Genomic DNA, 27,249 nt, shown 5'->3' on the forward strand with positions numbered 1-27,249 from the left:
TTTAATCTAGATACAGGTACTTTATTTACAAATATTTAGATTAATAGCATTTTGTTACATCAAATGAAGAGTACAGCAGTCTGAACAAATCCTTCTGTCACAGAAACAATTAAGACCCACTGCAACTAACTTTGGGAGTCAGGGTATCGCACCTGAACAAGCTGTAATCTTTAGATCGTGATTTCTACCTTATATCCCAGAGGGGGCGTGTGTGTGTGTGTGTGTGTGTGTGTGTGTGTATGTGTGTGTGCAACACACACATACACACACATATATATTTATATATACCAGTAGGTCATGGTCCCTGGGTGAACCCCTTATGTGCAACTGTTTCGGCAAAATGGAGCAACTGTAAATTCGACTGTATTCACCAATCTACAACAGGAATCTTATGCTGTTTTGTTTTGTTTTTAAAAAAAGACAAAAATAAACAAAAAAACGGACAGTGCATAAAATTATCCAAATCCTATCATCTGCACATTCCAGTTTTGGCTTTTAACAATGACTATACAATATTCTAGTACCACCGTGTTTTTACAATTCTGACAAATAGAGAATTCACCTTACTTGTCTGCAACAGGAATTTAAAATGTGTACTTGAAACACTGCAGTTTTACTAAATGCATTATTTCTAACAGGCCAAAGTTTACCCAGCAGTCTTAAAAAAAAAAATAACTGCATCCCAGCTTTCTTTACATAAAACAAATTTTAAATTAGTCCACAGAAGGGAAACACTTGATTGGCCAAACTAGCTAGTGTAAAGTTTATCCTGTCAGTATATGCACTGAAACACTATTAGAAATACTTTCCCTTTTACAAAACTACTTATGCCAACATGGCATAAAATGGCCCTCAAAGCTTTAAATAAGAGGGATCATATGACTGAAATGATTTCACCGTAGTGTTAAAAATGCACAGTTTAAAATTTCCAAAGAGCAGACCTGCCAGTCTGGCTGTCCAGTTCAGAAACTGACCACTCCAAAAAGATAAAGGTATAAAAGCTTAAAATGTGCAATAATAAACCCAGCCTTTTTTTTTTCCCTATACAGTAAGGCAGGAAATGCAGCCCAATAATGCAAAAATGTTTACAAAAGAGAAAAGCAGGTTAGCACATTGTTGATTGCACAGGAACAGGGTTAAGAGAACAACAGATATACCATAGTGCAGAGATGGAACAAAGGCAGCAATCGTTAAATTCTGATAGTGTTAATCCTTTTGAATTGGGAGCTCTTCCCAGTACAATGTCCCCCTGCCAGCAAATGAATGCTCCAAAAACTGCCAGGGATAAGGAATTTAAGCCAATATCACTTAATGAAATGCAGTTGTGTCTGTTTCCTTGTGTTAAATGGAAAAATAGGAGGAACATGGTCACATATAAGTGATACTGTACAAACTGGTATTTTATTATATACTGTTCTAATGCCAGTAATCAATTTATTTTCTTCATTAAAATCATATACACAGAATGTATTTGTTAGTTCAGTTCCTTCAAATTTTATACATATTTACGTTCCATTAACAAAGATAAAGATAAAATGGGTTGGGAGGAAGAGCTAAAGCTATTGAGCACAAGAAAAAGATAAATGGATATTTTCCCTGTGCTAGGCTAAGACAGAAGTAAACGTACATACCCCTGCAAGAAAAAAAAAAATAGAACACCCACCCAACAGGGAAATTTCTCCAACAAAAAAATGCAGTTACAGAACCCCTTTCCTTCTGTCAGAAGTCATTTCACAGCAAATAAATTTATCTGTTATAATGGACATACTTGGAACAGTTAGAACTGGGGATAAAGGCTTAAGAGACCATTAAATTAAAACCGTCCAAGATAAACAAAGCCCTGCAAAAAAGTTTAAAAATCATGAGTCCAGCATCAGTGCTCAGTTTAAATCATGTATTGGTGACATATCTATCACAAGGACAATCAAGGGGGGGAAAAAAAACTTCTAGCTTTACCATGCAGGAGAGGTTTATTACTCTACTTGCCTTTGAGGACCTGATTACATCTAAAGTTGTTTAGCAGTTTAGTATTGTGTTAACCTGTTTTCTCAGCAGAGTTTTTAAATCAAACCCAGTAAGATGTACAGAAGACAAGGAGGCAGTAAAAAGTACTGCTTCCAACAGACAGAGGTGAAGTCAGAAATGGGACTATGGCATCAAGGTCACTAGCAGCCACAGCCTTCTCTCTGAGGTTGGGGTTCACTGGTTAGTCGTCCACCCTGCGGAGCTGAAGGTTTGTGTTGTACCCCGGACTCTGCAGCATTCAGATCCAGGCTTCCATCTTGGATATTCTGATAGATTTTCTTGGCAGCCTCCAGGAATGCATCCTCTACATTCTCTCCCCTAAGAAGCAATTAACAAGATCAATGGAGAGCTATATTCTTTACCCACTCTTCACCCCACAAAATCCTCCCATACCTTTTTGCCCTTTCCATAATCTCCCCCTCTGAGGACTCATCTACCACAATGCCACTACTTCAACCAGGGCTTTCTTAGCACATAACTTGGTGTAAGGGATACACAAAAAGTGTCTTAAAGCAAAAAGCATAGATAGGTTCCCTAGGTCTTAGAGCTAGAAAGAACAGTAAAGATCAACCTCATTTAAGCTCAAGAAACTTGAGGCACAGGGAGCAAGGACAAGAAACAGGTATTTACAGAAACAATACTGGAACAGAACTTAAATGCTGGCTGTACAAAACTCAAGAATTAAAGAGACGCTATATTAGTTAACATGTTCCTTCCCATTCAACAACTTTAGCTTTGACCATTTCCATGAAAGGTCACACAATAAGAAACTCAACTATATAAGCATGTAGAATCAACTTCAAGATACTGTCTTCCAGATCTTCACCCATTATCAGTAAGACAGACACAGTGTTGTTTTTGCAGACATGGATTTATGCTAATCCTCACCCAATCACCCTTGTGACCATTGGCACATGTTGGGAAGATTCTTGGCTAGGCTTAAAGGCACAGGCTGTGGCCAGGACCTTAAACAAAATTTTACTGATGTATATGGTGATCAAAACTAACAGCAATGCCTTCATCTTTCCTTCTAAAAGAGGTAATAAGTCCAAGTGATGGGAGCCTAATGTTCATTAACTAAGCATGAAAGAACAATTAGAAAATGCACTGTGCTATGAATTTTAAGAACTAAGCATTGAAGTCATCTTTTATTCCTTCAATCAGAAATATTATATGAAAGTGTTAACTGAGCTTAGGTTTCTGGTATCAATGCAAACATACTATGTTATGAAATTTACACCCTTGTGAATGCAAATAGTTTTATTCATTAACTTAATTACCAGAAGGCTGTGATCAAGGCACAACTTTTTATGCAAAAAAAAAAAAAAAAATTTAGCTTGTTTATTTTGATATTAATGAAAATATACTTGTTCTTCCTGCTACAAAGACATTTATTTCAAGCAATACTTTTCACAAAAATTTTGTCCATTTTTTAAGACATAAGTAAACATCTTGAAATAAACATATCTGAAACACTGCAAGCTATAAATTACTTACGTTTTTGCACTTGCTTCCAGGAACAATAAGCCTAAAAAATTTAAAAAAAAACCCAACTATTAGGTCATTTTAAAATCCTAAAAATAGCTCACAAAGATATTACTCAATTTTCATCTAAAGTCATCCAATAACTTAGGTATTTCCTTACATAACAACTAAAAGAATATAAAAGTATGGGACAGTAATATCTGTATTGTACATCAGACTAATGATCTGTTCTATTTTTGTAAGTACCTATGTCCAGTTTATTTGTATTTACTTCACTCCTGATTTCCTGCAGTTTGATAAACTATGTTAAACAATTTTCAGTACTCAAATCTTGTCTGTCTTTGGACATTTCTCTCAGTTATGAATGAGCTGTGCCATCTTAAAAAGTAAACTCTTAAAGGGAACCCACCATTTTCCTCTGCAAATTGTTTGGCTTCTTCATATGTAACATCTCTCTGTGCTTCCAAATCTGCTTTGTTTCCTATGAGAATTATTACCTGATTAGAGACAAAAACAAACATACCTTAACACACAAGCAACCAATACAGTCAACCATGCAAATTATATAATCTTTAAAGGCTGATGGACAATAGGACTTTCTTTTAGACCTAAGTCCATTTTTTGGTCAGATTCTGAGTCTAAGACTTGCAAAGGAAAACTACAGACAAAGGTGTACAATGACATCACATTTCGTAACCCTGTATTATACAATCCCAACCTATCTCCCTAAAATCCCTTGTACTACCTTATGCCACCATGAATCCTTCATAATCCCCTAAATGGCAGCCATTCTTCCTTACTTAAGGCCTCTCTTTCTGACCTGTCCCTACAAATGAAAAGACTGAGAAGCAAATATCATCGAGAAAATGTTAATGAACTGAGGATAATCTCTGGAGATATGAATACCATTTTCTTTATCTGCAATAAAGATGGGAAATTGGCTTTGGGATAAATGATCCTTTGGAGAAGCTGACAATCAAAGCCCAGGGAGCAGAAATCCACCAACCCCCTAGTACCAATAATAGAGAACAAGGTTTCAAGTCTGCTGTGGGGTCATGGAGGGGGAGGAGAAAGAGGAGGAAAAGAAAAGATGGTCCTGACCATTAAGAGCTAGAAAAAACCTGGAATCTTAAGAGATCACCATCTAGTCCAATCCCTTCATATTATGGATGAGTAAAGTGAGACCCTGAAAGGTTAAATGACTTGCCTAAGGTCACACAGTAAAGAGCACAATCAGGATTCAAATTCAGGTCTTCTGATTCCAAGTTCAGTGCATTTTCTATATACCATCTATACCATATTTGAGGGAAATTGAGAAGAAAAACACAAAGTTGCCAGGGACAGATGTATCAGTAGGAGACTCCTGCCACCCCCATATGCCACCCAGTTTCCCAGATTGCCAACATCCACTATTGTACCTTCTATCTTTGGGCCCAGATTTGAGAAGAGGAATCAAGCATAACTAATCCTGAATACAAGGGACTGTGAGGCTCTGTGTACATATGTGTAATACACACATACATACACACACACGCACACACACAGAGCACAATACAAGCTACAAAGTGTGTGAGAAGTTCTGTAGGCCAGTGGACAAATTTCAAGGACCAAAATCCAAATCAGTATTCCATACAAGGTATTTTAAAACCCAAGATTCTCCCATAAAATATGGCTTAAGTATAAAAAAAAAATTAACAGGGTGATCCCATTTTAAAATTCAAGAATTTGTTTGAACAGGTTTAACAGTTTCAAACTGAAGCTCTATGTGCTGTTATAATGGCCCAGTCTATTCATACCTTTCATTTTTACAAAGAATACAATCAATGGAAAGAACATGTAAAAGCTGAGAAGCAAAGGATGAAATACATTTTTCCATAATGAAGTAGTGACAAATTACATGACAGTTTTTATTCCTGTTATCAGAAAACAAATTCAGTCACACCAATGAAAAGCTTTGTTTTTGTAGGTTCCTTTAGCTTAGAGCTAAAAACATATTATGACAAAATGCCATTCAACTTACAGTATTTGGATTGGTGAGATTCCTTGCATCTGTCAACCAGCTGCTTAAATGGTTATACGTGCTTCTTCTGCAAAAATTGAAGTTGAAAATTTTAACAGCTAATATACAGGTTCCATATAAATAAAGAGGACAATCTACAGTTATTTAATCAGTTATTCATTTTTGTTGAACTATCTAAAACCATGGAATTACAAAAAACCTAACACTACTACTTTAATCAAGCATCTCTCTGAGAAATAGTAAATACTTTCATCCAAAGATATACAACATACAAATTTTTCAGTCTTGTAACAGAACATAATGTATTTTTTTTTTTTTTTTTTGGCAAGGCAACTGGGGTTAAGTGACTTGCCCAGGGTCACACAGCTAGTAAGTGTCAAGTGTCTGGTCTGAGACCGGATTTGAACTCAAGTCCTCCTGACTCCAGGGCCAGTGTTCTATCCGTTGCTCCACCTACCTGCCCCCACAATGTAGTATTTTTAAAATACCCAACAAAATTTTTATTTTCTTTTTTTTAAATACAGAATTTTTATTAATTTGATTTATCAACAATCACTTCCATATGCTTTTGAGTTTAAAATTTTTCTCCCCCTTCCTCCCTACCACCCTCCCCAAGACGGTGCACAATCTGATATAGGCTATACATATACATTCCTATTAAACATACAAAATTGTTATTTTCAAGGAGTGATTTTGTTACAATTCAATACATTTCCTTAGCTGTATCAATGAGCAAGCAATTAACCTAAAAACATATGACAGAACAGGATTGTGACTAGAGTAAGTCAAACCTAAAAAGCGCTTGCTAAATTCCCCTTGGGAGATTTTCAATCACAAAATAGAGATATTCAAATTAAATGTAAAAATACCTAGCCAATATCAGATGAAGGGGAAACAACAAAAGTTGTCCTTAAATTGAGTTGTTAGAAATCTAAGACAACTACATTATTTTATACTGATGTCTGAATACGTTGACTAAATTTCTACTGTTTTGTGTTCAGAATTTTTTGTTTTAAATTTTGATATTTTTTCCAATTACATGTAAAAAATTTTTAATATTCATTTTTGAAATTTTTGAGTTCCAAATTCTCTCCCTTCCCTCTTCGCCCCTCTCCTTGATAAGGGAAGCAATTTGATATAGATTACTCATGTGCAGTCATGCAAAACACTTCCATATTAGCCACACTGTGAAAGAAAACATAGGGAACCCCACCCCAAAAAAAGAAAAAGTTTAAAAAGTATGCTTCAGCATGCATTCAGACTTCATCAGTTCTTTCTCTGGAAGTGAATAGCATTTTTAATCATAAGTCCTTCTGAACTGTCTTGATCAGAATAGCTAAGCCATTCACAGTTGATTGCTGTTACTATATACAATGTTCTCCTGGTTCTGCTCACTTCGTTGTGCATCAGTTCATGTGTCTCCCCAGGCTTTTCTGAAACCATACTGTTCGTTATTTCTCATATAGCACAATAGTATTTCATCACAACCATCAGCCATTCTCCAAATGATAAGCTTCCCTTTGATTTCCAATTCTTTGCCACCACAAAAAGAATTGCTATAAATACTTTTGTACAAATAGGTACTTTTCCCTTTCCTTTAATATCTTTGGGATACAGACCTAGTAGTGGTATTCAAAGGGTACACAAGTTTTATAGCCCTATGGGCATATTTCCAAATTGCTATCCAGAATGGCTGGATCAATTCACATTAAATTCAGAATTTAGGATAAAAGATTTTTTGGTGTTAGCAAACCAACCCATTATCATTTAGAACAGAAATACATGTTAAGTCTTTTTGCTGGAAGGGCCTTTTTTTAAATCAATGAAAATGGATCCATACATTATACAATTGGCTGACCAAAAAAGTGACATATTTGGTGTTAATCTCAACAGCTTTTTGGGTAAGGATTGACAAGCATTGGACTAGGATTCAAGAAACGTAAGAGTCTATTCTTAGTTCTTCCATCAACTTACCTGTATGACCTTAGGCAAATACCTCTACCTCTGTATCTCAGTTTCCTCATCTATAAAACTTTGACAGAGGTAAACTAGATAAATTTAGATAATATCTAAAAGCCCCTTCCAGCTCTACCATTCCATGAGTCTACTATTATTCTAAATGTTGAGAAATTTAGCTTGTCAGCACTGGGAAAATTTCTCATGAATTCTGAACTCAAATATCAAATATTCTTTTTATTTAAGTAAACTACCTGGAGTATATCTAATCACTGTCCTGTGTTTCTCCTTCTTCTCTAAGCATAGATGTTCTATAGCATTCTCCATCTGTAAAGGGCCTTTTTTCTTTTGGTTGGTTTGTGACACAGAGCCAATCAGAATGTCAATAAACATTTATTAAACACCTACTATGTGACAGGCAATGTGCTAGGTGCTGGAAATACAAAGAAAAGTAAAACAGTCCCTGTTCTTGAAGAACTCTCAATCTAACGGGGAAGACAACACAAACAGATACAAATAACTTGTAAATCACAAGATACCAATAAAAAAAAACACCCCAAAACACCTTTATGTTATTGAGATATTTTTCCAAAGTTTAAAAGAAATTTCATGTACCCATAGAATTTTAGAATCAGAAGGGACTCCAGATCTAATCTAATCCTCTAATTTTATTGATAAGAAAACTGAGGCCCAGAGGTAAAAATTACTTGCTTGAGATCACATGGCTAATTAATGGCAAAACCAAGACTAGACCCTTGGGGCTCTTGACATGCCCAACCCAAACCTCTTTCCACCAAAGCATCTATAGCTTTTAACCCTTTAATATTTTTATATTTTAACTCTATAAATATATCTTACTCTATAATATCTAATACTTAAAAACAAAATATACAGTTTATATTTTGAGTTCTTGCGATCAAAAATTGTTCCAAAAAACTTATCCTTTTATGATGATGTAAATGGGACTTAATGCTCTGACCATACTCTTCCCAGGGGAGCTCTCATTCCAGGAAAACTAATTGCTATATCAAAAATCAGTCAAAATATCACACATGTTCTTAGAGTTTAGGATTTTCTAGTATATAACTGCTAAATTCTTTGTCAAACCAAAAGAATAAAGCCATGGCTAGATTGTTGAATGTTTACTGCACAGCTTTACTTTATATAAGCTGTATTTCTGAAAAGTTGTTTATAAGTCTAATTTTGTAACCACTTATTTAAAAATTTTCTTGAGTTTTTTAGGTGGTTATTTCTAGAAAACAAGAAATTCCCTCTGAAATCCATCTTCCTCTACACAGTCCACAAACTGATATTCCTGTGGGCCTATGTCACTTCTCCTGCTCAAGAAGTTTCAGTGGCTCCCTACTGCCACTAGGATAAAATATGAAATTCTATGTTTGCCACTTAAAGCTCTTCACTGTCTAACTTATCTTTCTAGACTGATTTCACATTATTTCCCTTCAAAAATTCTCTGTTTCAGCCAAACTTGCTGTAGCATATCCATGGCATTCAATCTCCCATTTTTGTGACTTTACACTACTCCTCGTTTGGAATGCTCTCCTTATGTATGGAATTCCAGGCTTCCTTCAAGACACAGTTCAGATGCTACTTCCTACAAAAAAACCTTTCCTGATCCCCTCAGTTGGCAATGTCCTTCTTACTTCCACCACCATCACATCCCCCAGAAGAATATAAACTTCTTGATAAAAAAAAAGATATTCCATTTTTGTCTTTGTATTTTCACCTGAGCCACAGCAAGGACTGAATAAATGTTTGCTGAATTGAAACCAAATTGCAGTAATGTAAACAACTCCCCAATTTATCCTGTTTTGCAAGTCTGAACTTTCTTAGTGATGCTCAATTGTAAAAGTGTAAGTTTTCTCCAACAAAGTCTTTCCTCAATATTAGGAGCTTTTATTGGAAGAGCTATTTGTAATTATATGCTTACCCAAATATAAGATATATTGCTAAGGGAAGAAAAAAAATATGAAGTCAAACAAAATAACTAAATGCAAAAAGATGACCTGAACAACCAATTTTAGAATTCAGTTTTTCAATTCAACTTAATTTTAGGTAGCTTCCAAAAATACACTCTGCTAATATTTTTTTAAATGACAATCAATCTTCAAGAACCTTACAACCTTTAGCCTGATCCTTTGCATCAATCTGAGAGACAATACAACCTGTTCCAAGGATGTAAATACGAAGGAGAACAGATGAGTTATTCAGTTCAAAAAATTCAATTCTGACAAAAATCTCAGTGCCTATGCAAAATAGTGTACAATGTGAAATACAACAGTGAACTAGGCATGGTACCTACCCCTAAGAAATTTACAAGATGATATGGGTAATTAATACAGAATAAGAAAAACATGATAGAAATGATGGAAGAAAAGATGATTTTCTTTGGAGGGAAGGGAAAGAAAAAGGCATGAGAGTAGCTATCAGGACAGGTTTCATGAAAGAGAGGAAGTATTTTAATTGAGTGCTGAAGGAGGTATAATATTTAAAGATGAAAAGATGAGGTTAGAAGAACCTTCTAGGCAGAGCAACCTTGTAAACACAAGAAATCAGGAAAATATCCCCTTCAAGAAACAGCAAATGGCCCCAAATCAATTGTGGTATATGAGCACATGAAAGGGAGTATTGGGAGATAAGATCGAGATGAGACTGTGGTAGGCCCTAAGTTTTGGACTTCATTCTGTAATGAACAGAGGATAAACGCATTCAGATTTTCATCATTTCCTGAACATATAGATGCATTATGGATATCAAATTATATCATTTGTAGCTTCATTAGTTTATGAACTACTTGTGAATTCTCAGATAAGAGAAAAATCATGGTTAAATAAGTAATAAAATGCCTTCCAAAGGCAAATATAAGAGCTTTTTTTATTATCTGTACCACTACAACCTTACATTTCTAAAAATGTATTCTTTCAGTTCTAATTTTGACATTGGATGAATGGAAATAAAGATTTTTAAAGCTGAGAAGCAATGAGGTAATTCTTCAATGTTTCCTTGTCTGATGTTAAGAGAAAATTCACGCAAAAAGTATTTTTGAAATATCCCAAATAATATTTTACTTGTTAAATACACTCAGATTTCTGTGTTTCCAAATCATAAGAGCATAGATTTAAAGCTGTTGTGGCCTTAAAGGGAGGTCCAACACTCTCACATCTTATATATCTTTGTCTCCAATCTATTTTCTTGTGGGGAAGAAGAGGGTGGCACTCTGTATGGCCCCAAGAACAGGTTGCATTTTTTTTCCTCCCGGATCTGAATTCTATAAAGCAAGAATGTGGCTTATAAATCAGTGTTACTTTTCAGCCCTTAATTTTTCTTTCAAAGAGATTTCAGTTTTAGGGATATGGCATGTATTTAAAGCAACACAGTAATATATGTTCAAGTTTTGCATTATTTAAATTAAAGGGAACAACCAAGAAACCCAAATATCTCATAAGCAGTAGCAAACCAAAAATACAAAAATACCCAAAGTAATTTTACTAAAAAGATGAGATGACTTCTTACCTAGTAATATCATAGACCATAAGTGCTCCTGCTGCTCCTCTGTAGTAGCTTCGTGTAACAGCCCTAAATCGCTCCTGTCCTGCTGTGTCCCAAATCTGCAGTTTGATTTTTTGGCCACTAACTTCAATTATTCTTGTACCAAATTCAACACCAATTGTGTGAGGACAATCAGCCATAACTGTCACCAAAGGAGGAAAAAATATATATGAACTTCTGGTATTTCTACTGAAAATCACGTCACAGAATCATAGGATGTTAGAGCTAGAAGAGACTTTAGAGACAAACGAGTTCAACCCCCTCATGTTACAGATGAGGAAATAGAGGCCCCGAGAGGTAAAAATCTTTGTCTTAAATGAAAAATAATTACAAGATTCCCAACAGTAGGAATAACACCTTTTTTTATACCATTTTACATTTTAAAAAGCAGTATAAATATCATTTCCTCTATTTTACAAATGAGGAAACTAAGTGATTTGTCATTGGTCACACTGCTGTTACGTTTTTAAAGTGACTTGCCTCTAAGTCTTCTGACTCCAAATCCATTAAAATTAATTTTTATGACACTTTAAAGTTTATAAAATACCTTATATACATTATCTCATCTAAGCCTCACAACAACCATGAAGTAGGGAAGAAGTATCATTTTACAGAAAAAGAAACTGAAGTTCAGAGAGTTTATGACTTTACCATGATCAGACAAAGCTTATAATTGTCAGACAAGATTTAAACCCAGTTCTTCCTGATGCCAAATTCAGCATTCCCTACATCATGTCACATTACCTCTGCAATTCTGATACCTTCAAACTAAACCTAGGAGGGGGGAAATCCATCAAACACCTGAATGAGTGATCTATTTGCTAGTTCAATACCTTAGTAAATTCTACTATGGCTGTACAGACCAAGAGGTCCAAAGTCCAGAAAGAAGTCAGACTTGGGCCAGGCTATTAAGCAAAAAAAAGAATTTTAATTAAAAAATCAAGTACTTCACAGAACCAAGTTATGAGGTTGCACTATTTAAATTCATTACTATCAGATGCATTACCTACTATGTGTGGGAAGGCTTAATAAAAGCTCTGCAGCACAAAGATTTTTCAAAAACTATCTCCAATAATAAATTGCAAATAAAGTAATAATCTAGTACCACCTCCCCTTGAAAAGAAAGCTGTGGAATTGGGATTCCAAGAATCACTGGTCAATTCTTTATTCTAGAAAGTTATCAGTGTCTCAGAAAAAAACTACCTATTTAATTTAATTAATGTGCATTGAGAACTTATAGCTAATTAGGGTATAGATTTACTAGTCCTTTCTTCCACAAGCAGGATGTTAAATTGCTAAACCAATATTCTTGAATATACACAAAAACAGCACTGGGCACTACCTAAAATATTACAACTCCATTTCTAATTATGGTTGGATAAATAGAAATACCAAAAAACCATCTCCAATATTTAGAAATACATTTTCATAAAAATAATTTGTCTCCCTCCCTTAATTAAGAAAAACTAAACAGCCAAGCTTTGAACTTTTAATTTAATCATAGCAGACATAAGTTAATCTAGAAAAGATTGAATTTTCTCAAATTAATGTTTCAATCAAGTCTACTGATATTTAATTAGTAATTAATACATGCAGCATTTTTCTAAGAACTCTGGAGATGGAAGGAACCTCATAGGTCATCTACTCCAATCTCTCATCCAATGAAATAAACAACAATTACAATCTCTACTTTGTAGATATCCAAAGCTTCCAGAATATCAATTCAGAACAATGAATCATGAAAACTAGGTGTTAAATGTTAATTTTTTTTTAAAAGCTTTAGTCAGATTTCCAAACTTAGAGAATCAGACAGAAAATAACTCAGCAGACACAAAAATCTAACACCATGAAAATGTTAATGAATGTTCAGTTCTTTCCGCTTACTCTTCTGTCCTATATAAAACTAGAAAAGCAACACCACTCAAAAAAATAAGCAATGAGAGGCAGAGTTAAAAGTGAGTTGCAATTGTGTATGGTATAGCAGAAAAGACATCTTATTTACAAAAGGTAAAAATAACACTAAAATAAGGTTCCACCCTAAAAATTTACACTTACATTTTTTTTCTGTAAATTGATGAAGCAAGCAGGACTTTCCTACTCCCATGTCCCCTGTCAAAAAAGACAGTGTGTCAGTACTTCCAGATGGTAAAGTTCTTACAACTACACTCCTATTATTCATTATCAATGACAGACTGGGCTTTAATGATTCACACTATTATTTAATATGGCAGTGACATTTAGAAGAATGATATTCTTCAATTTGACAAAGTACACCAAGTAGTGCTACTGCAGGTCATATTCTTTGATGATGACAGGACTATTCCAATTTTTAATTGCATGGAATATGGTATCAAACTGCTTTAAAATGACTCACCAACTGCAGCTTAGACATGGATTTTGCCCTAGATTTTGTTTTAAAGGTCTTTGTTTTAATGTTTTTTTAAACCTATTTCAACTTCAGAATATTCTGTAATCTTTTTTGATCTTTGCCAGAAGCAAAAAGATGATAAATGTGACAAAAGTAGTAGGTATACAACAAGAAAAACTACAATTCATGCACTTTATGTACCTTGTTTCATTTACTCCCCCTTCTCACATATATCCTATCTAAAGTGGATTGTCATCAGAAAATATTCCATATTAGCAAAGAAGCATAACTAAACAGATGACATTTGTGACTGCAGCAATTTATTTCCTGAATAAGATACAATAGTATTGTATTTTAACACACATTTTACAGTAACAGTACACCCACCTCAAGACACTAATACAAAATCATAAAATTGTAGATTTTAGAGCTGATAGGAGCTTTAAGAGATGAAAGACCATCTAATCCAAATCCCTCATCTTACAGATGAGAAAACTGAAACCCTCAGTTATAGAATTAATATTACTATGAAAGCAGGCAGGCAGCAGGAGAATCATTCTTATTTTCTAGTTTAAGTTAACATTATCTTTTACGCAAACTACATTATTCTATACTAATTTGGGGGATCTAGTGAAAGATCACTTCTAAGTTAATTTTAGAATCATTTCCTAGCAATGCTGAACCAATCACATCATCATCATCATTATTATACTTTCTGGCTAAGAATTAGAGCTTTCAGATAATTCCATCATTTAACAAAATAGGCTTAATAAAGCCATACATGCAGTATTGTATTAAAAAAGCAGGACAAAGTACAAAGACACAGAGTTAACATAAAAATAAACCTTGTAAAAGAAAGTTAGCTTTGTAAAAAAACATATATATGTATATGTATGTATATACATATATACACACATATGTATATAAATATATACACACATATGTATATAAATATAATTTTCAAGCTCCTTTTGAGGTATACTCTTGGCAAATTTCAATGTGCAAACTTTCCAGTATATTAAAATTCTTGCTCTCAAAATAAAATGCTTATGTGTAACTTACCAATAATAATGTACTTAAAGATGTAGGAGTAGTTGTAAGGTGCAGTTGCCATTGTGGCACTAAAAATAAAAAAGATTGTGTTACTTCAGCAGCATACAAGTTAATCTGCCTAAATTTGAAATATTCTCTAAAAATACATAAAACACTGAATGTATCACAAAACATTTGAACTTATGTGATTACAGTAACATTGATTTCTAGGGGATTTCCTGAATAATCAAGAACCAAAAATGCAAAACCACCTGAGGCCAAATGGTTTTATCAGGAAGTTTCACTTAAAAAAAAAAATTGATGTATACCCTGAGATATCCTATCATTTCATTTACCAAGAACAGCAATTTAACATTTTGTGCATCACACACAAAAATATCATAGGAAACCACACTTGTTTCAAAAACAACTTTGGAAACAAGAAATTTTCAGTTAACTTTTTGGAAACACTTTCCCCATACAGAAAGCCTTCATCGAAAGGATACTTGTGCAGAACAATGTGCTGATTTTTAAAAACACTGTAAAATGAAATCTAGCATCTTTTTCAGGGAATGAAAAATAATATTATTAAAACAGCATCAATTCCTTACATTATTTCTGTGGTTATAAAATCTAAAACTGTCCTAATCTAAATGAGGATCTAAATCTAAATCCTAAAATCTAAAACATCACTCTTGATGGGTTCCGGGACACTCTTGATCCTATTTTCAAGACTTCAAGAAAAGTAGATGGCACAAGCCAGTAAGTCATTCATGTTAGTATCTGACCACCCTTACTGTCAGGAAATTCTTTATTAGGTCAAACCTAAGTCATTGATATTGTGGCTCAAGCATGTTTCTGCCTTTTATTCTCTTTGGACATGCAGAACTACCTTTCATATTCTAAGTAGATTTCTCTTTCTTTAAATAAATTTTTAAAATAGCTTCCAAAGAAAATGATCAAGCATTTAAGACCAGGTTTTGTTTTTGTTTCTTTGTTGAGTGTTTCTAACCAGATAAGTACTACAAAAAGTTAAATATTTATTGAACAGTTTGTAGAAGGCACTGTCTTAGGCCCCATTTTAGGAGGAAATGGCACTGAAAATAGAATTTTTTAAACTGATTTTGTGATTGCTCATAATAAACTTGTCATCTAATTTCAGTTGTGCCTTCCTTAATCTACAGCAATTGTTTTAAGTCTTCCAAGACATCTAACTTTCACAATGTCCATTGACCATTCCAAGCCTCCTGCCTCACATCTCCCTTAACCAACCTCCGTACTCATTTATTGAAAAAATAAAGATCTTCCATCAGAAGCTTCCTCTTCTATTCCATCCCACACCTCAAAACCCTTCTTCATCATCTTCCATTCTTTCTTCCTGTACTCTAATCAGTTCAACTATACACTAGCCCAGGGACATTTATTAAGCACCTACTGTGGCCAAGGAATTGGGACAGGCACTACAAAGGAAAGTCAACATTATTACAGATTTTGTGGGTAGTGTCTAAATCAGGGGTAGGGAACCTGTGGCCTTCTAGGTCCTTGGGTGTGGCCTTCTCAGTCCAAGTTTTACAGAACAAATCCTTTTATTAAGCAGATTTGTTCTATGAAATTTGGATTTGGTCAAAGGGATGCACTTGGGGACCTAGAGAGCCACATGTGGCCTTGCCCCTGCGCTAGCCTCTACTCTCAAATCCATTGTTCCCTTGTCCTATCAATGCTCAATGCCTGACCAAATCTCAACTCTAGATTACTCCTACCATCTCCCTTCCTCCTCCTCTCACTTCCTGCAGAATGGGGCTGGAAGTCACATGATCATGTTGAGAGGTTCCACTACAAATTTGTTATCTAACCTCAACTGGGCCTCATCAAAGCAAGACAATCTTTTTATTCCTTCCTAATGGATACTCTCAACAGCTGATCCAAATTTTTGCTTTGCTCTTCAAGACTTCTCTAGCTAAAGCCCTCATCTTACACTTTATCAAGAAAAATCAAGGCCATCATTGAGGTCCTTCTCCCCCTCATGTCACAATACTCTGGGAGTACCCCTCACATTTTTCTCTATTAGTACAATCTCTGATGAAGAGGTGGCCCTGTTTCTTACCAAAGCCAACCCTTCTCCAAGTACCATTGATGCTATTGTTACACCTCTTCCATATGCTCCAGTACATCAAACATACTATAATTGCCCTCTCTTTCAAACTCTCCCTACTAATTCCTTCCTATGCCTACAAATATGCCCAAGTTTTCTCTCATCCTTAAAAAATCCTCACAAGATTCCAACACTTCTGCTAGCTGTCATCCTATATCTATCCTTTTCCCAGTCAAACTCCGTGGAAAAGCCATTTACACTGGAGGCTTCCACTCTTCTTCATTGTTGTTGAGTCATTTCAGTCATATCTAACTCTTCATGACCCCAATTAGGGTTTTCTTGGCAAAGATATGGAGTGGTTTGCAATTTTCTTCTCCAGCTCATTTTTACAGATGAGGAAATTGAGGTAAACAGGGTTAAGTGACTTGCCCAAGGTCACACAGCTACTAAGTGTCTAAAGCTGGATTTGAACTCACAAAAGAGTCTTCCTGACTCCAGGCCCTGCTCTCTATGCACTTCACCATCTAGCTGCCCACCTTTTCCTCTTACTCTCTTGTAACCCCCTGCAATCTAACTCCCCAGCTCGTCAGTTAACAATGACCTCTTAATTGCCAAATTGGATTGTATCTTTCCAACTCTCCTTCCTCTTGGCTTCTCTTCAGCACTGAACACTAATGACTGCCCTACCCTCCTGAATGACACTCTTCTCTCCCAGTTCTGCCGTCCATCTCACCACTACTTCCCAAACTCTTCCAAACCCACCAATCGACGCTGTGCTAGTTGATCGAGGGTGTGCCCCAGGGCTCTCTCCTGAGTCCTCTTCTCTCTCCTTTGGCAAAACTATCCACTCCCGTGGGTTTAACACACACACACACACACACACACACACACACGTGTGTATATATGTATATTCAGGCCCAGTCTCTCCTGTGAGCTTCCATCCTGCATTACCAATCACCTATTAATAATTTCAAATTGGCTAGCCTGAAGACATCTCAGACCCAGTATGTCCAAATCAGAACTCATTATCTTTGCCCCTAAACCTGTCTCTTTCGTGCTTAACTCCTCACTCTCACACCACATATCTATCTAATCAGTTTTCAAATTTTGCTGTTTCTACCACCACAGCACACCTCATTTCAGCCCCCTTCCCTTTACTCACATAACAAGCCACCCACCTTAGTTCAGGTGCTCATCATCTCTCCCTGTAGATTACTGCAATAGCCTCCTAAGTGGTTTCCCTGCTTGCTACAAGTCTCTTTCCACTCCAATTCATCCTCCACATAGTTACCAAAATAATTTTCCTCAACCATAGGTCTGACTCCTGTACTTAATCAATTCCAGTGCCTTCCTATTGCCTCTAGAATAAAATACAAATTTCTATTTGGCTTTCAAAGTCCTTCCCAACTTAAACCCCAACTTATCTTTCTAGACTCACTGTATTAGCATTCCTCTTCCCTCACATTCTGTGATCCATCCAGACTGGCCTTCTCTCCCTCCCCTCACACTCAACACTATTTACACAATATCTGTTCCTTTGCCGTGGCCATCCCCCATGACTAGAATGTTACCACCTTACAGAACAACTTTTTTTCCTACAGGATGAAGCTCAAGCACTGCTTCTACGTGAACTCTTTCCCATCACAAGTGCCCTCTCCCCAAGCTTTTATCAAACTAATTTGTATTTATTCTCCTTATATTTATTCTGTACTTTTTGTTTACTTGTCTTCCCCATTAAAACATAAGACCTTGAGAGAATGGACTTTTGTTCTTTGTATCTGTACTCCTGGCACACAGTAGGTGCTAAATAAATGTTGAATTATAACTAGGAGGCCTTTCATTAATTCTGAATATAAAGGTAATAGAGCTGAATGGCAAAGGACCTCTTTGTGGAATTAATGAAGCTTCTAAAAGCTAACTTGGACCTTACATTAACTTGTATGACCAGGGATTATTCATTCTCAACTTCTCACAAAAATGAGGATAATGGTATCTGAACATGTTATTCTAATTTTTTTTGGTCAATACCTATGATTTCATCAGTCTAGGAAGCTCTAGGTGAGGGAACTCCCTCTATCAATGCAGATGAGCAATTGTTCTACAACTTAAAGAATTGTCTTAAAGAATTAAAGTCTTAAAGAATTGTCTCAGGCATTAAGAGGTTAAATGACATGTACAGGGCCACATGTGAAAAACAGAACTTGAACCTAGGTCACTCCTGACAGGCATTTATTCCACACTGCTCTCAAACGATAAAATCAAAATATTAATACCATACAATCTTTTCTCTTACAGGTTTAAAAAAAAGGTAAGACACCACACTTCAGGTATCCCTCAGTATAGGTACTTTCTCCACCTATTGCACATCACTCTATGACATCTTTCAGCATGGTCCAACAAATTCATTACCCAGGGACCAAACTTAGTCCATGCTAGGCTGATGCTCTGATTCCAGGGCATACTCACAAGCCTTTTGGGCTTGCTAAAGTTTCCTGTTTCAGCCTCTCATAAGCACTTACTTGGATAATTGCAATGGTCTCCTTGTCTCAAACCTCCCACTACTCCAAACCATCCTTTGTGAAAGAGTTGCCAAAGTGACTTTCCTGAAGTATGCACCTGTCGAGGTCACCACTTTCCCTCACCTCCAAACTCCAGTTGATCTCTATTACTACTAGAATCAAATATGGAATCCTCTCTTCAATAAAATTCTTCACAACCTGGCCCCTTCCAACCTTTCCAGTCTTCTTATAAATCACCTTCTGGGACACAATGCTCCACCCCCATGCCTGAAATGTTTTCCCTCTTGGAATCATTAGTTTTTTCCCAGATGCTAGTGCCCTCCATTCCCCATTTATCTTGTAATGATTATATTAGAAGCTCCATGAAGGCAAGAACCGTTTCTTTTTATCTTTGCATTCCCACTACTTAGCACAGTGCCTGGCACATTATAAATGCTTGTTAACTGATTAGTAGAACCTGCCAAAGCATTTAAAGTCAGCTCTGCTATAGCTTATTTTGAAAACGTGAATGCAGAAAACTGCACCCAGCTGAGAGGGCTCATCCATACCCTCATACTCTGCCCTTAGCCCAACCTCCACTGTCTACCTTGATCACAAAAGTTACAAGTAATGAACAGGAGTTCTTCAACCCTGCACTTATTCTGCTATACCATAATTTATTTGGTTCTACTTTAGAAAATGCTAGAGAAAAAAAAAAAACCCACAGCAAGTGACTTCAGTGAGCATTTAAAGTTTGTAAAGTGATTTACATATATCATTTTAAATGCTAAGGATCTTAGATAATACTAACAATAATATATTTTACTTATGTAACACTTTAAGGTTTGTAAAATACTTTACATATATTGTCTTCTTTGATCCTCACAACCACACTCTGAGGTAGATACTCCAGGGTAATACTCATTTTACAGATGAAAAAACTGAACAATGTGCAAGATTAAGTAACTTGTCCATGATCACAAAGCTATTGTTTATGAGAGGTGGGGTCTCTCCAGATTTTTAAGTCTAGTTTTATTATACACAATGTTGTCTCTCCCAAACGGAAGATTACTAAATATATTGAATTATCTCTGTGGCAGAGTTTAATGCAGGATGACCTACTATATATTACTAAGTGATTTTTTAAAAATCAAATTAAAAGGTTTAATTTCTTAAATTATTATTAGACATTGAGAGGACACTGTGGATTGTGCCAAGCTTTGAAGTCAGTGAGGTTTGAGTTCAAATCCTGCCCCAGTCGCTTACGAGCTGTTCGATCTGATTCAGGTCACCTTACTTTCTTTTGGCCTCAGTTTCTTCATCAGTAAAATGCAGATAACAGCAACTATCTCACTGGGTAGTATTAAAAATCAAAGGAGAACAAATAAAGCATTTTGCAAAACTTAAAGCAGCACTGAATTAGTTAGCTATTACCTTTATTGTTATTTTTAATTGGTACTCCTATACAACTCTTTTCTCCTTTCACTTGAAGGCTTTTCTTCCATTTTACTGGTTTAAAGACCCACAAGGGTAGTCACTTAAAATGTTTTATGTCATCTTTCCTTTAGTAACTATCATTGGCTAGCAAATGCTCTTTTAATACATTGCCACCAACTTTCATTCATTCTTCCTGCTAAAGTTTCAATCATGCACCTGGATTCACTTTTACTAAATTAGGGTTATGTTTACTATACTAATTTTAATCCATATGAGGTCATTTAATCCATAAAAAGTCATTTAAAGTCAATTAGAACTACATAGCCCAATTCTAATTTTAGTAATTTACCACTTTCTAATTTTCTCCCAGAGAAAACTTAGTTCTCTCTTCCCTTTGTTCTTCAAATTAGGTGAAACAGAAATATGGTCTAATTATTTAGGTCTCCAACAATCTGATTGTTTAAAAATACTATCAAAATACTAATATAGACTGTTTTGAAAGTCAAGAAAAGTCACACTTTCAACTTCTTTGCACCTCTAACTCATCCCCCAATCTTCTGGGTTCCTTGGGAAGCCTATGTATACCAAAATCCAAAAGTAGATACAGTTAAAGGAAAACTGCATTCTGTCTTAGTTATTGAAGACAAATTTTATTTATATTCATCAAATTCTGTTTATTTTTATTTTGTTTTGCACTGAGGCTTTCCATTCAAACTGCAGGTTAGTTTAGTTTAATTGTAATGATTTTTCCAGACTTTATGTCAGTTAAATATATATACTAGTCAATCTATATTTATCACCCCATTTAAGAAATATTATCTGTGCTTAATCTTTTTTTAAGGAAGGACTTTTTTCACCTTCTTATTATCTAATAGCAATACAGGTACTGAGGAGAACAGTACATTTTACCTAGCTTTGAACTTTGTCTAGCTGTAAACAAAAGTTTCTGAGTGTTTTCTTTTTCTAAGTAAGTAGTTACAAGTTGTTTGCCCATTATATATTCCCAAGGAGTTTCTGATAAAGAATATAAAATGAGGAGGCTGAACTAGATTAGAGATTCTTAACCTTTGTTGTACATCATGGACCCCTCTTCGGCAGTCTGCTAATGCCCATGGACTCTTTCTCAGAATGTTTCCTACATTCATAACTGAAGGAAATGCTTAAAAATCATTTAGTGAGTAGTGAAAATAAAGATATAATTTTTTTCCCATCCAAGTTCATGCACCCTTTGAAATCCATCCATAGAACCTTGGTCAAGAGCCCTTGGACTAGATAATCTCTAAGGTCCCTTCTAACTCTGATTCCAATGAATCAACATGACTATAGTAAAATAGTAAAATTAGTCTTAAGAGAATATAAATAGTAAAATTAATCTTAAGAGAACATTCAGAAAAAGCACATCACCAAACAAGCTAGATTATAAACAAATAAAAATATATTTTGCATTTTGAAAGCACAGACTACTGCAGAGTTGGACATTTATTTTATTTCTATGCACCAGCTCCAAAATTTAGGAGCCAGGTGAATTATCCAGCCTTCAAGGAAAGAAACAAGGGGGAGGAGCAGCATGAACAAGAGCACAAAGACACTGGATGAATATTAGTTCCAACTAGTCCTATGTCTATAGGACTTAGAAGGATTTCAAAGAAACAGCAAGAAAGGCTCAAAGAGACAACTAAGCATACATAGTACATCCCAACCCATATACAGAGCTATTGGAAGATCAGCCAATCAGAAGACTCTTTCCTAATCTCTATTCCACCTGTTTTTAGTGTTGGCTGAGAAGCCTAGGAACCCAAGAAGGTCCCAGGTAGGATGCCACTACTAGCCCACACCATAATAGCCAAACAGGATTACCCAAAAATTGGGGACGAGGAAGGCAGAAGTGCTTTTCTGGAATTCTAATAACAATGCAGTTAACATCGTATTCTCAAAGAAATTACTGGTAGTACTGACCAGGGCACCCTTGCAATCACAGAAGACTACTAGTAGTCCCTACCAACTTAAAACTTTTTACTACTACAACCCCATGTAAAACTACCACTGTATTTTGTTTTAAAAAAAATTTTTTAATACAAAAGTTGTATTAAAAAATGTTACAAGTATCTGAAAGCTATTCTTGATTAAGACACCACCAAGGCTGAAGTAGGTGGTGTTTTGTTTTTTAAACATGTCATTTCAAGGTGGGGGGAATTCCTACTTTAGATCAAGAGTGCTTAGTTTTAGAAAATTGGTTTAGTTTCTCTATACTCAAGATGAATTATCTGTAAACTTTATAAGAAGTGCCATATTCTGAAGATAACTACAATGCCTGAAATCATATTTAATGATGAATATAAAGAAGCATGGAAAGACATACAAACTAATGAAAAATGAAGTAAGCAGAGCAATATGTCCAATGACCACAACAATGTAAATGAAAAGAACATCATCTAAAATGAGATGGCTCTCTGAGAGAGTGATACATTGGGAAGTGTGGTGAGGCAATAACCAAAGTTATCAATAAAATATATTTTCAAAATTATACTTGATATATTTGTATCTTTCATCTTTTCATTCCACTCACTGACTAATTTTGTAAATATATCTTTTAAAATTCTTCACTGCCTTTAGCTTTTTGGTATCATCATTTGTTTTCAAAAAACATAAAAGCAATCTGTATGAGTGAAAAGCCATATTAGCAAGAACATTAATATGGAAATACTCAACACTTAATGGTTGTGCAAGAAACAAAATAAGACATGGTTTCAGTTTACTGGATCTAAAGATCTTCCTCTTTCGAATCAGACACATACACACTTTAGAAGTACCGAAATTTGTAAGTAGAAACAATCCAATTGAAAAGAAGAGCTTCAAATCCAGACCATATAACACACTATTAATATAAAGTTAAAAATGGAATTCCAAATATTTTAAGACACATTCTGGATATAATTCTAATGAGCTGATATGGTACTTTCTACACTTATCAAAATCATGCCAAGACTTGTGGCATCAAAGGCTAATTAAGCAATAGTCTGAACAGAATTTATTGATTTAAAAAATAATTGTTCCTACTGTCTGGTTATGCTTGTTTAACTTATAGAGTTCATTTAAATTAAATAAAATTTGTGTAATTATACAAAAGTAAAATGAACATAAGTAAAATATTTTTCCCCAATAAAATATTCTATCAAAATATCACCTAAACCAAGATGGGATTTTGTTCCTGATACTCAAGAATTGGGCTTTATTGTATGTAAAGGCCCACTAAAGTAGAATGCCATTTGATCTATCAGGTAGACAGGAATAATTGAGCAGCCAATCTGAGTAGTCAAACTTCCTTCCCTCATGAAGGTCATTCAATAGCAAAGCCATATTTGTAAAAAGTAGTAAGAAGAAAAAAATACATGTTTTGAAGTTAATAAAGACATCCTTCTTACCAAGACAAAATTCAAAAGAACCAGTAACACTAATAGTACAATAAATTTAAATGCTTGATATTAGAAATGTTCTAATTATGACTTAAGTTCACCTAACTTCCAAATTATACCCAGCATTTAATTTCTAAAAAATCAGAAACTTTTAAAAGTGTAAATTAAGTATCAAGGCCTTACTGACTCAAATTTAGCATAGTCTGATAGTTTGGCCTTAGAACAAATCAGTTTTATCTATCATTTGCAATGTCTCACTAGGGTTGTATTTCAATAAAAAAGAAAAAACAGTGGCACAAATATTCAAAGTAGTCTAATATGATTTCTTGTTTACAACCTAAATGAATTAAGCATTAAGAATAAAAACTAGCTTAGCTTAAAATACAAACTGTTTCAAAGAATGGAAATTAGTATTTAAAGATATGTGTGCATGTCATTTTGAATTACCTACACACTGACTCAGCTTTTGGACCTTTCAGAATGGATCCCAAATTTCATAATTCTAAATATTCATAAAAGTACGTCTTTAAATTCAGCCCTATCCCCTCCCCATTTAGCCAGTTTAAAAAAAAGAAAGAAAACTCTGAAACTCTTAAAATGTATGTAATATATGTAAATATAAACCAAACTAGTGAATAATGCTTACTGCACATCCATATACATATATATTTGGAAGCACAAGTAATAATGAATGTACATTCAACATTTCCTTTATTTTATAAAAATTTCTTGGCAAAACTGAGGTTAACTCAGAATTATACTCCTCTTTAAGCAGAATTACATGCTATATTAATATTCTTATCGCTCCTCATGAGTCTTAATATTCCCAAAAAGTAGCACAAGAAAAGCACTGGATCTTGGGCAACTAAAGTAGAATCTTATTTTACAGTACTTTAATTCTGTGAAGGCCAATCACAACAGCATACCAATTTTGATTTCGTTAATTCACAAACTTCAATTCTCCTAGAGAAAAATTAGCTCCCTTCCCCCATTCTTCAAATCAGCTGAAACAGAAAATAGCAGTCAATACTTTTCCAACAATCTAACAGTTTATATTACCATTCTGAATACTATGTAAACTGTTAGTTATAAGAACTATTACCATCTCTATTTTACAAATGAAGAAACTGTTTTAAAAAGGTTAAGTGTCTTGCCATGGTCAAAGAGCTAGTTAAATAGGAGAGGCAGGACATGAACCCAATTCTTCTTGTCTTCAAAGTTCAGCAACTCTATCCACTGCACCATGCTGAATATTCCATAGTCCCTGTGGACTGATAAAAAACTAAGACATGGGCTCATGGGTGATCCTGGACCTCAACAAATTTTCAACATGCAAACACGACCAACATCAACAAAAAATTAGCATACATATTGGTGCTAAAATTATGTGGTGTACCAATTGTAGTGCTATATGAGTTCAGATAAGAAGTAGTTGGAAGGAAGCTCAATAAAACTGTTGAGCTGCCCTAGAAAAATCGTGTTTGGAGAGGCAGGGGGTAGATTTGGCTATAGTAAGGGTCAAGTCATGTCCCCAGAAACTTGATATGAACATGGCTATTAGCTGTGGCTTATAAAGCGGACTCCCACACACACCAGCATTTTAAGGGGTTCCAGAGTAATCATATTTCCAAATACCATGTGTAGTATAATACAACCCTTTCACTGAATCCCTGAAACAGGTTTTTTTTTAATTACCAGATGCCATCTTGAGTAGAATGAATCTATACTCAGCTCTACTGCAATTCGTGGGAGAATACACCAAAAATACAGTATCCCATACACACACATGCACGTCTCGAAGCTAGAGAAGTAGCATTCTACCAAAGTCGACAAGGACTGACACAGAAACCAAGTTGCCTGGGGAAAGGCAATTGGGAGTCCTTTGAAAAGCAATCTTTTGTGTTCAGAGCAAGATTGTAGCTAGCGGTCTGGGGAGAAAATGCAACGTTTGTGACCCAGGGGCAGAAAAGTGAACTAGAGCACTCGTGAGGCCATAAATACAGATTCTCGTCTCAAGGCAGAGAGAAAAGGCACACAACCAGGAAATGTGATTTCTCCGGTTTCTTAAAATTCACCAGGAGATGCCATTTCTTCTCTCTGGATGGGTGTGTGGTGGAAGAGGTGGGGAAGGTTATAAAGAGAACACACCCTTCCCATTCCCAGCATCTCCAGGTCCACGGAGGGTAAAAACAATGATGGGGCCTGGGGGGGGGGCGGAGAATAAGGGGGGGAGTAGGGGGGAAGGGGAAATAAGGATTAGAAAGCACCTTCCGCCTTCTCCTCCGTGTCCCCCCCCCAGCTACATTCCCGCACCAAGACAGGCCAGGGGAAGGGGGTAGGAGGACGGCGGGGAGCCAGCTGCAGCCCCCCTCCCCGTCTCCTTTCCCCTCCCCTGCTGTCAGGAGCCGCCCCTCCCCCTGGACCCCCTCCGGAGCGCTGCCCGCCCCCGCGGACCCGGAGACCGGCCCGGGCGCAGGCCCGAGGAGACTGTGCTACGAGGGAGGGCCTCCCTGCCTCCCTCCCCACCCCACACGCGCGCTCCTGCTGGAAGGGGGCTGGGGGCGCCCCGGAGGGGGCCGGCCCGGGGTCAAGTACCTGGGGGGTGGCTGGTGGCTGGGCAGCTTTCCGAACGGGGCGTGAAGAGTCAAGAGGGGAAGATGAGGCCCTTGGGCACCAAGGAGGAGAAACGACAGTCACGGGACTAGGCCCCGGGAGGCCAAGGGGGCGAGCTCGGGCGGGCTGAGGATGCCGGGGGAAGAAGAGGAGGCGCGGGGCAGCGGCGACTCCGGCGGCAGCTCCTGCAGCTTTCCTCAGGAAAGGATCCTCCTCGGAGTCGTCCAAGATGGCGGCGCACCCTACACAGGGTTTCCTGTCACCCTCGCAATGGGCCGGACCACAAAAGAAGGGGGGGATGCGCGCGCAGCCTGCCGGGCCGCAAGTAAGGGGGCAACAGAGGCGGAACCATGACGACAGCACCCTCGCCACGCCTCCCGCCTTCTTCCCCTCCCTTCGCCACGCCCTTCTCCACCGAGTGTTGGAGTGCGAGCCGGCCTGGCGTTCCTTCGCGTGCACGCGCCCGGCGGACTCGTGCAACTCCATTACTTTCTCCAGCGCTGGGGGCCACGCGCACACGCGCACTCTCGCCACCCAGGAAGTTTCTTGCGCATGAGCAACTACACTACTACTACCACTACTAAGGGCGGTTCTGGCCGTAGCTCTCTGGCGGGTCTTGGGGCGTTTTGCGCTGCCCGACACTTAAAATTAAAACAGCTTCATGTCGGAATGGTTCCGATATTGCCAATGCGAGATGGAAGAAAACTGTGAAGAAATCGTCCCTCACCGTAGAAAAATTGGAA

General features: G+C 36.5%; 2 protein-coding genes across 2 annotated transcripts in view; one reads left to right on the forward strand and one right to left on the reverse strand.

Moving 5' to 3' along the window:
* Positions 1-9,308, forward strand: part of LOC114046958 (centriolin-like) — a 94,212-nt gene extending 84,904 nt beyond the window's left edge. The window contains exon 43 of the mRNA XM_027867607.1: positions 8,967-9,308. Coding sequence (XP_027723408.1) covers positions 8,967-8,981 — 15 coding nt within the window. The 3' untranslated portion in view covers positions 8,982-9,308. The remainder of the gene's footprint in view (positions 1-8,966) is intronic.
* On the reverse strand, positions 1-26,776 carry LOC114046959 (ras-related protein Rab-14). Its single transcript, XM_027867614.1, has 8 exons — positions 26,489-26,776; positions 14,484-14,542; positions 13,109-13,162; positions 11,018-11,195; positions 5,531-5,597; positions 3,920-4,007; positions 3,523-3,553; positions 1-2,343 (listed from the first exon to the last, which is right to left on the reverse strand). Exons 2-8 carry the CDS (start codon positions 14,533-14,535, stop codon positions 2,166-2,168), a joined length of 648 nt encoding a protein of 215 aa, XP_027723415.1. The 5' UTR covers positions 14,536-14,542; positions 26,489-26,776; the 3' UTR covers positions 1-2,165.
* Positions 26,777-27,249: the final 473 nt, after the last annotated feature.

This window comes from Vombatus ursinus, unplaced genomic scaffold, assembly GCF_900497805.2.
Source record: "Vombatus ursinus unplaced genomic scaffold, bare-nosed wombat genome assembly UNPS02014786.1, whole genome shotgun sequence".
Lineage (NCBI taxonomy): Eukaryota > Metazoa > Chordata > Mammalia > Diprotodontia > Vombatidae > Vombatus > Vombatus ursinus.